This window comes from Schistocerca nitens, chromosome 1 (genome assembly GCF_023898315.1).
Source record: "Schistocerca nitens isolate TAMUIC-IGC-003100 chromosome 1, iqSchNite1.1, whole genome shotgun sequence".
Lineage (NCBI taxonomy): Eukaryota > Metazoa > Arthropoda > Insecta > Orthoptera > Acrididae > Schistocerca > Schistocerca nitens.
Genome location: NC_064614.1, coordinates 959,640,905 through 959,654,811, shown reverse-complemented (window position 1 = coordinate 959,654,811; position 13,907 = coordinate 959,640,905). Strand labels below are relative to the sequence as shown.

General features: G+C 39.8%; 1 protein-coding gene across 1 annotated transcript in view; it reads left to right on the top strand.

Moving 5' to 3' along the window:
- The window catches only part of LOC126194787 (NIF3-like protein 1), a 97,614-nt gene that overhangs the window by 50,950 nt on the left and 32,757 nt on the right, over positions 1-13,907 (top strand). Inside the window, exon 4 of the mRNA XM_049933091.1 lies at positions 1,213-1,381. Within this exon, the coding sequence (XP_049789048.1) occupies positions 1,213-1,381 (169 nt within the window). The remainder of the gene's footprint in view (positions 1-1,212; positions 1,382-13,907) is intronic.

The window sequence follows — 13,907 nt, the reverse complement described above, 5'->3', positions numbered from 1 at the left end:
CAAGGGCTCTAATGGCACCATATGAATAAACATTAAAAAATTGTCATTTGTGTATCATACACTAAAGCAGCTCTTTACACAATTTGACTTGCTTATAATGGTTTAAGATGCTTGAGTACTTTCACTTTCTCAAGGAAGTAATAACTTCAGTATGTACATGATCTGACTACAGTACATAGTTCCGAAGTGTCTCAAGGTATTCACATGCTTAACTGACTTCTTAAAACTTTAATGTAGTGTTATGATTGTCTGTTGTTTAATTTTTATTGTGTAATTTGGGTGTTTACTTTAAAGTTATGTTAGTCCGTTGATAATATAGGTTCTGGAATAAGAGTATCTACTTGCCAATTCCTTAAACAAAGACATCCCTGTCAATGTCATAAAGAAAATAGCTTCAGCTTTTTGAAGAAATGGTTTTATCATTGAGTATGAAAAGTGTAATTCAGGAAAAAGGAAGGTTAAGAAAAGAGATAAAAGTAATGTAGGGAGAGAAAAATTTTGTTCAGAGCCCCATACCCAGAAAGAGTTACTGCAGCCAAGTTTATAATTATAGGGGTAGACAAAGATCATACTGGTAGTTGTGGTTAATACTTTGTACCTAAGACATATGAGACTGAACTCAGTTTTCTGTTAGCAAAATGTTCCAAAAATATTACTGAATATTGTGCCAGTGTTCTGCATGATATACTTTATGATTTCTCAACAACATTTGTAATTGAATTAATAGTAAAAGAAGGAGTTGTCATAGCATATACTCACCATGGATTTGGAAACCAATGCATGGCAGCAGGTTGTGTAAACAGATGTGTTAAAAATTTTATGACAGCAAATACTGATGTGGGAGACCAGCTTCCCATAGGCTGCACCAACTCTGCTGCTGTAAACACAATGTGGAAAGAGTGAATAAATGGATGAAACAAAACAGACATCATCTGGCATGGAAAATTAAGTAGCTCTTTCATATCAGACACAGAGCTTTCTTGAGAGATGAATTCAGAGTTAGAATGTCATGAAATATGATGCCATTGTGTATCTCACTTATTTGCTGCAAACTCTTTTATATCATTGGTAAACACAATTAATGACCTGTCAATGACAACATTGATCACACAACTGTAGGCAAACAGCATCAGGTATGTTTGAATACAAATAAGAATTCTGTCATTACTTCTTTCAGTGTTTGACACAATGAACGACTTTACTGTTTTACAGACCACAAAACTGTTTATCCACTGATACCATCAGCTTCTTCTGGAGGAAGTTCCTATTTAGCAGAACTAACTTTTCAGAAGCCAGAGTCTCCTGATGAATCTCTGGAAGATAATGCTGCAAGGTCGTCACAAGATGGCAATCTGGGTGACCATTGTTCAGCAGAAAATGTGTAAGTTGCTTACAGTAACATGCTGTTTGTGAAGAAAATCATAATCTGTGATAATGGGAACATTATATTCACACATTTTTGGTACTCCTCACACAGACATCATTGCAATTCCTCCTCTCTACCTGTAAAATTCTCCTGCTCTGCAGTCCCAAACTCCTGTAACCAATCTCCCAGATTAAAAGTTTTGCTCTCTGGCAAAGAGAGCAGCATGCACAACTCTCTGTCAAAAAACTCTCCGATGAGTTCACTTCCTATTCCCACCTTGGACTGCCACTGTCCGTCACCTTCACAAGAGTCTCCATCAAACCATACCCACATCTCCTCTAACAAACAAACCCTGCCTTGCTGACCTACTGTGTTTACCACACCCTCAGATACTCTCTCCCACACTGCCCAGAATCCAGAACATAAACAGTTCTGAAAGACGGTTGTGAACCTGTTCTCCAAAAGCCTCGGTTCTGTAGAAGTAGTAGTTCTTTCCAAAGGCCTTACTTTTTCACCTACTCAAATCAATCAAGCTCAGCTTGTTAAAAATCTTCTCTCCTCCTCCTGGCCTCTATAACAGAAACACTTTTTTGCCACCAACCCTACCAATCAGACTCCATCCAAATGCGATACCAAACCCTGCCTGATTCAGTTCACTCATCCAGAACAATGATTGACTCCCATTGCCCTCAAATCATCCCCTATTAACTTTGTGGGATATCCTTGAACATATCCTCACCATCCTCCCCCAAATCCCTCAATATGGAAACAAACCGTACATCTGCAGAAAGAACTGCAATGCACCACCTAATAACTGATACCTGCCTTCATAATACTATCTGCCAACAAAGGCTTGACCACTGTAGTTCTGAACTGCACAGATTACACCGTGTAAGGTCTCTGCTAGGTATCAGATTTGTCCACCTACAAACCCTGCCACAGTGATCTCATCACAGAAATCCATCATTTTCTCCAGCTCTCCTCAGATCCTTAGGCCTGTCCTAGAACTTCTCTCTTGAGTCTATCTTTCTTCTCAGCCCTGCCACTCCTCCTCTTCCTACCTTTAATGGGATTCATAAATTCCATAAACCCAACCACCCAGGATACTCCATTGTGGCTGGTTATTTTGACCTCACCTGGAGAATCTCATAGATCAACACTTTCAGACTGTTACCTGTAACTTATCCTCCTGTATAAAATAAACTAACCATTTCCTCCACTGACTCTCCACAGTTCCTGTTCCCTTAGCACCTAGCACCCAGTTCATCACTGTCAATGACACCTCCCTCTACACTAACATCCCCAGTGCCCAAGGCCTTCCTTCTATTGAGCCTTACTTTTCCCAGTGCCCGACTGACTTCAAAAGTACAACCTTCTTCCTGGTCATCATGACCAACTATATTTTCACCCACAATTGTTTTTCCTTTTTGAAGGCATTACCACAAGCAGATATGTGGTACAGCAATTAGCACCCAAATGGCAGCACCCTGTGCCACCCTGTTCATGGGCCATCTAGAAGAATCCTTCATAACAATCCAGAATCCAAAACCTCTCACCTGACTCAGATTCTTTGATGACATGTTCATGATGTGGTTTGAGGGTGAGAACACTCTATCCACATTCCTGTATAAACTCAACATCATCTCCCTCATTCACTTCACCTGGTCCTCCTCAACCCAACAAGCCAGTTTCCTTGATGCTGAACTTGACCTCAAAGATGGCTACACCAGTATGTCTGTCCACATAAAACCTACCAACCACCAACAACACCTCCACTTCAACAGCTGCTTCACATTTAGTACCAAGAAGCTCATTCCACACGGCGTAGCCACCTGTGGTCATTGCATCTGCAGTGATGAGTAGTCCCTCTCTAAATATGATAAGGTTCTCACTGAGTTCTTCACAGGCCAAAATTACCCTTTCAACATTCTTCAAAAACAGGTCCCCAGAGCCTTGTCTCACCAGTGACCTTCCACCTCACACATACCCACTATCCAGCCGTAAAGGATGACTCAGTACCATCCAGGGCTGGAGCAGTGGAATCACACTGTCCCCCAGGGTTTTGACTACTTTTCATTGTGCTCTGAAAAGAGGAATACCCTCCCTCCTCCCCCCTTCCCATAGTGGTGCTCCACTGCCAACTGAATCTACTTAACATCCTTGTCTATCCTTACTCCTCACCTGCTGCCAACCACTTTCCTCATGGCTCATATCCCTGCAGTGGACCTAGGTGCAAGACACGTATGATACATCCTCCCACTACCACCTACTCCTGTCCTGTCACAGGCATCTCCCGTTTCATCAAAAGCACGGCAACCAGTGAAAACAGCCATATGATCTGCAAAATAAGCTGCAACCAGCGCGCTTCTTATTATGTGGGCATGATGACCAACAAGCTGTCTGTCCACATGAACAAACACTGACAAACTGTAGCCCAGAGACAGCTGGATGACCCTGATGCTGAACATGCTGCTCAACACTGTCTGCTGAACTTAAATGACTGCTTCACAGCCTGTGACATCTGGATCCTTCCTACAAACACCACATTTTGTGAACTGCACTGCTGGGAACTCTCCCCACAAAATATCATTTGTTCCCATAACCCCCTAACTTCAATCTTCACTATTTCTTGCCCTCTAACTAGCTGTCCTTTTCCCTTCTCCCACTCCAGCAGTATACGTGCCTTTTATTCTGCCAATGCCTTTTATTCTGCCTTTCTCTCCCTCTCCCTCTCCCTCTCCCTCTCCCTCTCCCTCTCCCTCTCCCTCTCCCTCTCCCTCTCCCTCTCCCTCTCCCTCTCCCTCTCCCTCTCCCTCTCCCTCTCCCTCTCCCTCTCCCTCTCCCTCTCCCTCTCCCTCCCCCTCCCACCATATTGAGTCCTTTTTGTAGCAGTAATGGTACCGATATGTAATGGTATGATGTACCATAGCACCACGTTAAAGGTGTTTCAACTAACTGATTCTGCATTATTTCTCTTCCCCATGTCCTTGACATTAATGCTACCAAGTTTGGTCCTTGTGCAGTTATTAGTTTCTGTGTTATAATGTGGTAAATAGGGAAAGTTTAATTATAACCAACCAGTATAGCAGTCTTTTCATTGTGCCTGTATGCAGTCAACAGCTCCCCTGTATGGATAGTAGCATTCTATCCTCTTCATAAAATTATTGCCATTTTGTGAAAGTATTTTTATATTTTTGTACATGTATGAGCTGAACACATTTTTTAAATTAGCATCATAAATAATTTTAGTGCTGTGTAGCCAAATGGTTATCATCACTGCTGTCTGTTTGGAAGGATTCATGTTTGATCCCAGGTACCTCATATTTTTTTCTGAGGTAGAGAAGTCTGGAACAGGGTCTGCTCAGCCTTATGAGGCCAAACGACAAGTTGCTTGAATAAAGAAGCAACAGTGTTACTAGGATTCATCTACTGGCAAAAGCAGCTGGAGGAATTGGCAGTGTGCTGATCACATGTCCCACAATCATAGATCATATCTCATACTGGCTTCTAGGCAGCAGTTGGTCAGTCAGCATTGGGCTAAGTCTAATCTGTGAGTGTGTTCATGTTTAATGTATTGGTTAGTTAGTGTTATTAGTACTTATGTGGGCTTATTTGGTCTGTCCACACTACTTAGTATTTCTTCTTGTTCCAACTGCATGTGGAGCTTGGGAAGAATGACTGCTTAGATCCCTCTTTGCATGCTGTAATTAGTCTCATCTCGACTTCACAGCCTCTATAACAGTGATATGCAAGAGGATGAAGAATTTGTCTAGACTCTTCATTTGATACTGTTTACCAACATTTTTAATTGGCCTTTCATGGGGTAATTGGTGTCTAACTTGAAGTGTCTAGCCAATTCAAATTTAGCAACATTTCTGTGACACTCTCCCATGAATCAAACAAACCTGTGACCATCCATGCCATCCTTCTTTGTACGATTCAGTACTCTTTTTTTTAGTCCTATATGGTATGGATTCCACACACCTGAGCAATATTCTAAAATGGGATACACATGTGATTTTTTTAGCAATCTCCCTAGTGGAGTGAGTGCATTTCCTTAGTATCCTGTGAATGAACAAAAGTTTGCCACCTGCTTTACCTATGACTGAGCCTATGCAATTATTCTGTTTCATATATAAACAAATTGTTACAGCCAGGTATTTGTACGAGTCGACTGATATCAGATGGGACTCACTGAAGTTGTAGTCATAGAATACTACATTTCTGCATTTTGCAAAGTGCTCAGTTTCATATTTCTCAACATTTAAAACATCTTGCTAATCTTTACACTTATTAAGATCTAATTGGATATTTATGCAGATTTTTTTTAGATAAAACTTCATTGTAGGTAACTGCATCCTCTGTAAATAGTGAGAGATTGCTATTAATACTGTCTGTTTGGTCATTAATATACACTATGAATGGAAGGGTCCTGGCACACTTACTAGGAAACACCTAAAGTTACCTCCACTTCTGTTGATAACTCTCCATGGAAGGTATCATGCTGTATCCTTCCTATCTATAAATCCTCAACCCATTCCCAAATTTTGTTTGAAATCCTGTATACTTCTTTTAGTAGCTGTTGATTTGGTACCAAGTTAAATGCTTTTGAGAAGTCAGGCAGTATTGCATCTATGTGATTACCTTGATCCATGGCAATTATGGCATGTGAGAAAAGTTCAAGTTGGATTTCACGTGATCAACTTTTTTGGAATCCATGCAGGTTGGCATGGTGGATGTCATCTTGTTCAAGATACCTCATTATGTTTGAGTTCTAGGATTCTACTACAAATGGATGTCAATGAAATATAAGTAGGATGGTATTTCCATGGATCAGTCTGCTACCTTCTTATTAACAGTTGTGACCTGTGCCTTCTTGCAATAAAACCACACCATAATCTGTTTACTTCTGTGGACAATAGACTGTCTTACTTAAATTGGATCATATCTAATGAATATCCCACACTCACACTGTGTAAAATTACATATTTCATGCAGACAACATGCTAATCTGTACTGAGAATAACATCAACACAATGAAATATGCCATATCCCCCATACAATACCCAGCTGTAGTATGATACAGAAATACAACATTTTTGGAGGAAAGCAGACACACAACACTGATGAAATCTGCCTTCCTGGGATGTATCTGGAGAGGCCTACCCAGATTTGTGATCCAAAACATTGGCTCATCACTGAAAATTTTGGTCCAACTCTTTATTAGACATGGACCATTTCATTATGCATAGCCCTCAGAAAGAATGTCCTTTGAAGAGGATCTTTGCAAGAATAATGTACTACTTCTGATGTACATTCAGGAAAATTGGTTCAGTATTAGAACTACCAGCAATAAAATACAAGTTCTTTATGATTCAACTATTAAAATTTATCCATTCACTGCCTATAATCTTCAGCAGTTTCTAATGCCTGTATAACACATCTGTCTTGATGATATGCAAGTTTAGATGCAGGATGTATGTTGTATGCTTTTGTCATTTAGTGCATATTTAGCCACAACCAATTATGCTTGCGTGTCCTTGATTTGATCCCTCTCCACTGCAGTCATAGACTGTGCGGCTGGTCCTGGCGGAGGTTCGAGTCCTCCCTTGGGCATGGATGTGTGTGTTTGTCCTTAGGCTAATTTAGGTTAAGTAGGGTGTAAGCTTAGGGACTGATGATCTTAGCAGTTAAGTCCCATAAGATTTCACACACATTTGAACATTTTGATCCCTCTCCAAGCCTACCCTTAGTTACCTACCGTAAGTTTGATATGTTTGCCCACAGCATAAATTTCTACTGAGGCAGCATTTATATCACAACTGTTGCAAGTATTTGACACTATCAGCAAAATGCATTAATGTGTGCAATTTTTGTACAAGTAATCAAAAAATACTGACTAACATTGTCAAGTCCTGGAATAGCTGTTACTGCTGTTGAATATTTGTGAAGCCTTTTACATATGAAACCTGAAGCCACATGTGAACTATTATCACAACACACATGTAAATGAAATCATTGTGTTCACTGTGGATTTTAAGATTTATGTATTCTTTTGAGACTTTCTTGAAATCTTTTAGTGAGTGTACTAAAATTTTAGATGCCAAGATATTTTTACTGTTGATAGTTTAAAACCCTTTTTTGACAAGTTAAAAGTTCAGGTGACCTACTCTCTTTTTACAGAGAAATAAAAACAGTCTTCCTAATCTGATCTTGAATTAAGATGTTCCGAATAATCTACAACTGTTGTTAGAGCTATCACTACCATGTTTTCTAGAAATAAACAAGTGCTTGTGTAGTGGACAGGTGTACCTTATTTTATATGCTAGTAATTATTTGCAGTATAACTTAAATGCACATTTCATAAGCACATTTTTACTCATTTTGTCTGGCATGAGTTTTGTTGAAACACTGCCGATGTCAAACTGTATTACGTTTCTAATAACTGGATAATTTATCAACATCTTGATCATAAGAATATCAGATAAACATGATCAAATGGAATTTAGTCTACATTATGAATACTATGACATTCACCAGTTCTTCTGGCTCTAGTTGGTTATTGCCAAATGATAGAAAACTTGAACGATTTTAACTTTCAAAGTCTACTTTATGAAAATAAAATGACTTTATTCTACCAGTGATTCAAGTCACAAACAGCACAGTTTTACTAAACAATGTTATATTTTAGTTTTGCATATTGTTCTTGTAGTTCAATATCCTGTCATATACAAATCCACTTGGATACATCACCATGTAAGACAGCATTTTGCTGATTAAATTTTCCAGCGTGTTTCATTGTTACCATGCCTCTATGTGAAATAACTGCTTTTTCACAGTGCAGGAACGTAGAGTTTGATATTATTATCAAGTCATCTGAATACCCTACAGCCTCAATGAATTTTCTATCCAGATGAGAGAGAAGTATCTCTTACCTGTTGAAAAATTGCAAAGACTGTGAATGTTGAATCATGTTCTTTGTCGAGGGCATGCATTTAAATGGGGTTTACCCTCACCAAATTACAATTATTTACCATTCACTGCAGCTCTTTTTTTGTACATCTAGCCCTCATGATTTTACCATTTTCCTTGGTGATGGTCTTGCCCTGTTGTATAATTTGTATTATATCATTCCTGTTAGTTGTTAGAGATCAAATATTTATTTTACTATGTGTAGAGGCTGTATCTTCCTCTTTCCACTTGCAATACAGTATTAACATGGCTACTGAAACATTTTCATTATTTCAGCCAAATAAATATAGGAATAAGGTATATTTACCTGAGTGCAATAAAGTTCTAGAGAAATAGAAAAGGTGAAAGACACACACATTATGACTAGGAAGCATGGGAAGAATCAGTGTTCATCTTGCTTTCATATTCTGCTTAGTGTAATCTTTGCATTATGTGCTGAGGATTATGTCACTTCTATTGCCCTTACCTATCTTTGATGGGGTTCAATAACCCACCCAATCATCTAAATTTAGTTTTTTTGTGACTTCTCTAAATATATTAAGAAGGCTGCCAGAACTTTTCCTCTAAAAAGACCACAGATTGATTTCTTGCTCCTTCCTTGGCCAATCTGAGTTTGTGCTCTGCCTCTAATAATCTCACTATTGGCAGGCCTTTAAATCCCAATCTACCTTCCTTTTTCATTCATTCAAGTAAGAGGATCAATGATGTTTGGAAGTTTTTTATGATCTTTGATATTATAGATTTTGATTAAGTGTTCACATAGGTTGCATTATTTCTCAATTTACTGAGGCAATGCTGAAAAATGAAAATACTGTATTAATGAAAATTGACTCCACAATGTAGGCTACTTGCTGAAGCTTGTTCACTGACACCTAATTAACATTTGACTTAGAATAGAGTGAAGTGACATATTTCAGAAAATGTGTGTGCGATTGACCATCATCAACAAGGATAGAAATGAATGTCTGTAATTTCAAAACTGCATAAGAAATGGAGTCTACCTCTCTCTGAAGCTAAGCAGTTACCGTGTTTCACAGCCACACCAAAGACCCATATTTGATTGTTGGCACAACCAAAGATGTTCCCTTCATGGAAGGATTGGAGCGGAGTTCAGTGAACCTCACAAAGTCAATTGATGTGCTACCTGCTATAGTTCGGGAAAGCCAATGCTAAGTCCAGGAGGGTGGTGTATTTCTCTCATGTTCTTGTATACTGATGCTCAGTAATGCCATTGACAGATAAAACGAAGCATCAGTCAGTTAACAGGATGTGGTCCATGTGGCTTGATTTCAGGGTTATTATTATCATCATATGAAATAGCTCTTGTCCTATTCCTTGACATAGCTACAGCCTCTTTAAAGGATTTTGTTAGGATTTTTTAATTAACAGGAAGCTTTCTACATCATGTAGCCTCTGCCGTTTTGTGCTTCTGTTGCCTCATCTTAGAACAGTGCAATGATCAGAAGGAATTTTTTAAATTGGCAGTTGTTTTTATAATTTTATGAAATTTCCTGGCAGCCTAAAACTATGCTTCACTAACACTCAAATACCAGTCTGCACTCTTGCTATTGCTGGGAATGCTCTTACCAACTGAGTTATACAGTCAAGGCTAACAGTCCAGCTCAAAACTTCGATGTGGAATAGAGGTGTAGGTGAGACTCTTGGGTCGCACGTTAGATGATATCACAAAACTTCTGCAATATTTCTGATGAAACAACAGTGTGTTATCTTCAAGTGATAGTATTAACTGTTGGTGGAAGAACCAAAGAGATAACTGTCATGACCAGTGTAACTGATCATGTACATAGAATGACTTTTAAACCTATCATTGAGCACTTTGAAGAAAGCTAATAAAAATAGATTTTTAAGTGGGAAGTCAAATTTGAAGACTTAAAAAGAGGCCTCTTGATTTGCTGTTCCCATAGTCTTTGTTGTAGTAGCATGGCCATTGCTGGATTCCATTCCTTGCTAGCATTATATCCTGTTTTTCTGTTAAGTTAATTATCACTTATGAATATGTGGGTAGCTTCTTTATTAACACAGTCTCAGGAGGAGGAAACAGTAGTGAGGATCTGAGCATTTCTTTGAAGCCATCCTTTTTCTTGTGATCAACAGTGCTCATCTGCTTATGTTCCAGCTACTGGGCTAATACATCATTTCCCACAGAGAGATAAATCTCATAAATTTCTTCCTTGTTGTTCTTCTCAGACCTTTGGAGGGGATATATGAATGCCACAGAGCATAAAGCATATTTTATTTGTTCTTGTGAGTAATTATTCTAATCTTTGATAAAATACTGTCATCATGTAACAAACTGACCAACCTTTTCAGACCATCTGTATTCTCTGGCCGCGCTCTGTTTCACAAGAGTAGGTTGAAATGTGTACCAAATCTGCTGTTTGAAGTAGCCTTTACAATGTAAAACATTCCCTGTAGGTGATTGAGCTCTTCTTGCAAATATCCCAGATCTGAGGTAAAATCCATCTTTTCTACATACTGATCAATCTCGAAACTAAGCTTCTGGAGACAGTTCAACAGCAGTGTGTGGTCAGATGATGATGATTATGATGATGATGATGATGATGATGATGATGATGATGATGTACTGGAAGCAAGTCCTCTACCCTGCCTTTCTCATTACATACAGATTTTTCTGCATATCTTGCTATCCTAAACTGCTGGTGGAAGTGAAATGAGAGACAGTGGTTTACTACAAGCTATTAATTGCTTCTGAAATTACTTTAAGGTAATTCCAATCCTAACAATGATATGGTAAAGGTTGTAAATGGCAACAAGCGAATTTTTATCAAAAACTTTAATGAAATGCAGAAGCATAATACAATTGAACAACTCATAATGGTGTGCAGACACGAACACAATGAGAGAAGAGCCAAAGACCATAACATCAAAGATGAACAATAGTTTTCTAGTGGTTGATAGCCACTACAGAGTGACCCCTCCCTTCCCAGGAAATGCAGAGCTTGGGGGAGGTGCAGAGCAGGCTATGCCATTGACAATAATTTGCATCCACTCAAGTTGAGTAGACATCCCACTGGGGAGCACAAGAGGTCATTGACTGAAGTGATGTCCATAATTGGAGAATCAGAGGTTAGAGAGGAGTAATGGTAGTGTGTCGACTGTTGGAGGATATCTTCTCCATAATAAGATCTTGGTTGCTGGGAGGAAGCTGAAAACAGTTCAGGAGCCATATGTGCATGTTAGAGGCATCATCTTGAGGCAGTGGTGAAATGGTAAAGATGAAGGCTATGCCATTCCTGACCTCGATACAGAGGTCATCAGGTTGACACCTGTGATGTCAACAGTGAAAACAGTGGTACTTGGATGTGCAGAGGCCCACACAGTACTACACTATAGCCACACATATCACTTGAAACACTGGGTGGCAAGATGTAAAACTTGAGGGGAAGTGACTCAGTGTCAGCACAAAAATTGTACATTGGATCATGGAAAGACGAATCTGAGGCCACAGAAGGCTGGGAGGGGTCATCAAGCGGGTTCAGCTGGATGACCGATGCCGCCTGAGTAACGTTTTTGGTGAGTGACGAGGCAGGTTTCAGTTGATTCACCAAGTTCGTCTCTCATTTGCTGTTAAGTATGTTGCCAAAGGTGTTCCATCTGTGAGTGGGGACTTCTGAGGAGGCCGAATAAGGAACCTGTGGTGATGCTAAAACAGAGATGTCATGGAGCATCACATAATCACTAGTAGTCAGTTCCTTAAGGACAGAAACATGGGATAGAGAATGTGGATGTGGAGGTGGCATACAGATGTGTGTGATGTGTGGGCGTATATGATCAACTAATGCTGGAAGCTCATCAATCATCCTTAGGATATGGGGCTCACTGCACAAGATGTCTGAATGATGCCTGGAGATCTCCTTGTAAGCTGTGCATATTCCTAAAAGGCACACGGTATCGCTTCCAGGCAGGAACCACTAGGCACATGAGTGCTGCCTTAAGCGTATGGTGTGAACATTCTGTGAGACCATTTCTCTGTGGATGGTAAGCAGTGATGTGAAATATGTCTATACCACACAGCTTGCAAAGTTTTGAGAAGAGTGAAGACTCAAATTTGTGGCCCTGGTCAGTTGTAATTGAGGACTGGCAGCCAAAGTGGGCAATATGGGAGTTAATGAAAACATGGGCATCTGTTTTGGACGTATGGTCGGGAGGGGAACAGCTTTAACCCATCTCATGACTTGATTGATGAGAGACAGAATGTAGTGAAAATCATCTGAGGGTACTAGTGGTCCCACTGTGTCAATATGGACATGATGTAGATGACCCTTGGGGATGCTGAATTGTCCAAGAGGGGCCTCAGTATGCCATTCCACATGACTCCTCCGACACGGGATAAAATTGTGTGGCCGAGTGCAACAATCAGTTTTTATGATGAAATGTTCAGTGATTAGTTTTGTGGTAGCTTTGATCGAGGTGTCATCCATAATATGTATGGAGGAACCAGGGAGGAGTCGATGTCAAGTGTTACAGAGTGTTTTGTGTCTATCAGCATTACGGCGAGCTCAGAATCATCTGTCTGTAGGTGTACCAGCTCATTCATGTCCATGGGAGTTGAGATAACATTTACACAGGACAAATAATCTGCAATGACATTATCGAACACTTGTATATATTATACATTTGTGGAATACTGGCAGATGAGCTCCATGTGCCAGAGTCATTGAGGAGAAACATTCTTTCCAGGGTTACAGATGTGTCAGCCAGCAGGCAGTAATCTGTAAAGATGGTGAATTCGCACCCTTCAATATTGTCATGAAAGTGTTTGATTGTCTCGCAGACCGTGAGAAGTTTGTGGTGAAACGTTGACCATTTGCACTGAGAGAGTGGAAGTTTCTTAGAAAAGAACATAAGAGGCTCAGTTGTGATGCTGATATGCTGTTGCAGTACTGCCCACAATCGATATGTCTCTTGTGGCCACAGTAACCAAGATTTGAGCACTGAGCACAATTTGAGAACGTGTGACAACTTGGGTGACTTGAGAACTGCGATTGTATCATTCATTGAAGGCACCTTCCTAGTGACTGAAATAATCTTACAAATGAGAAAGTTGGTAAGTGGTGCCCGGATATGGCAACCTGTGAGAGGTGGTGGCGATAGAAATTTGTGGTACTGAGGACGCTACATAGTTCACAGTAGTCTGTAGGTAAAGTTAGGTTGCAAATGAATACGGCATGATAAGATGTCGCTTGCATACCATCAGACAAAACAGTATAACCCAGGAAGGTGACTTTGCATGATTAATTTTGACACTGTTGTGGTGCAGTGTCACTTGGACCTGTGACAGGTGCTGTTTATGCTCCTCGGTGATAGATGAAAGAATCAAAAGGTCATCACAATAAGCATATGTGAATGTCAGATTGAACAGAGAGAGCTGATAAACCTCTGCCATGTTTGGGTTGCATTATTGAGGCCATAAAGCATGAGGCAGTACTCATAAATCCGAAAGAGAGTAATCAGTGGAATTTTTGAAATATTTCAGTGAACACAGGTATGTGGTGGTAAGCCTTGTGGCAGTCGAGGATACCTGTAC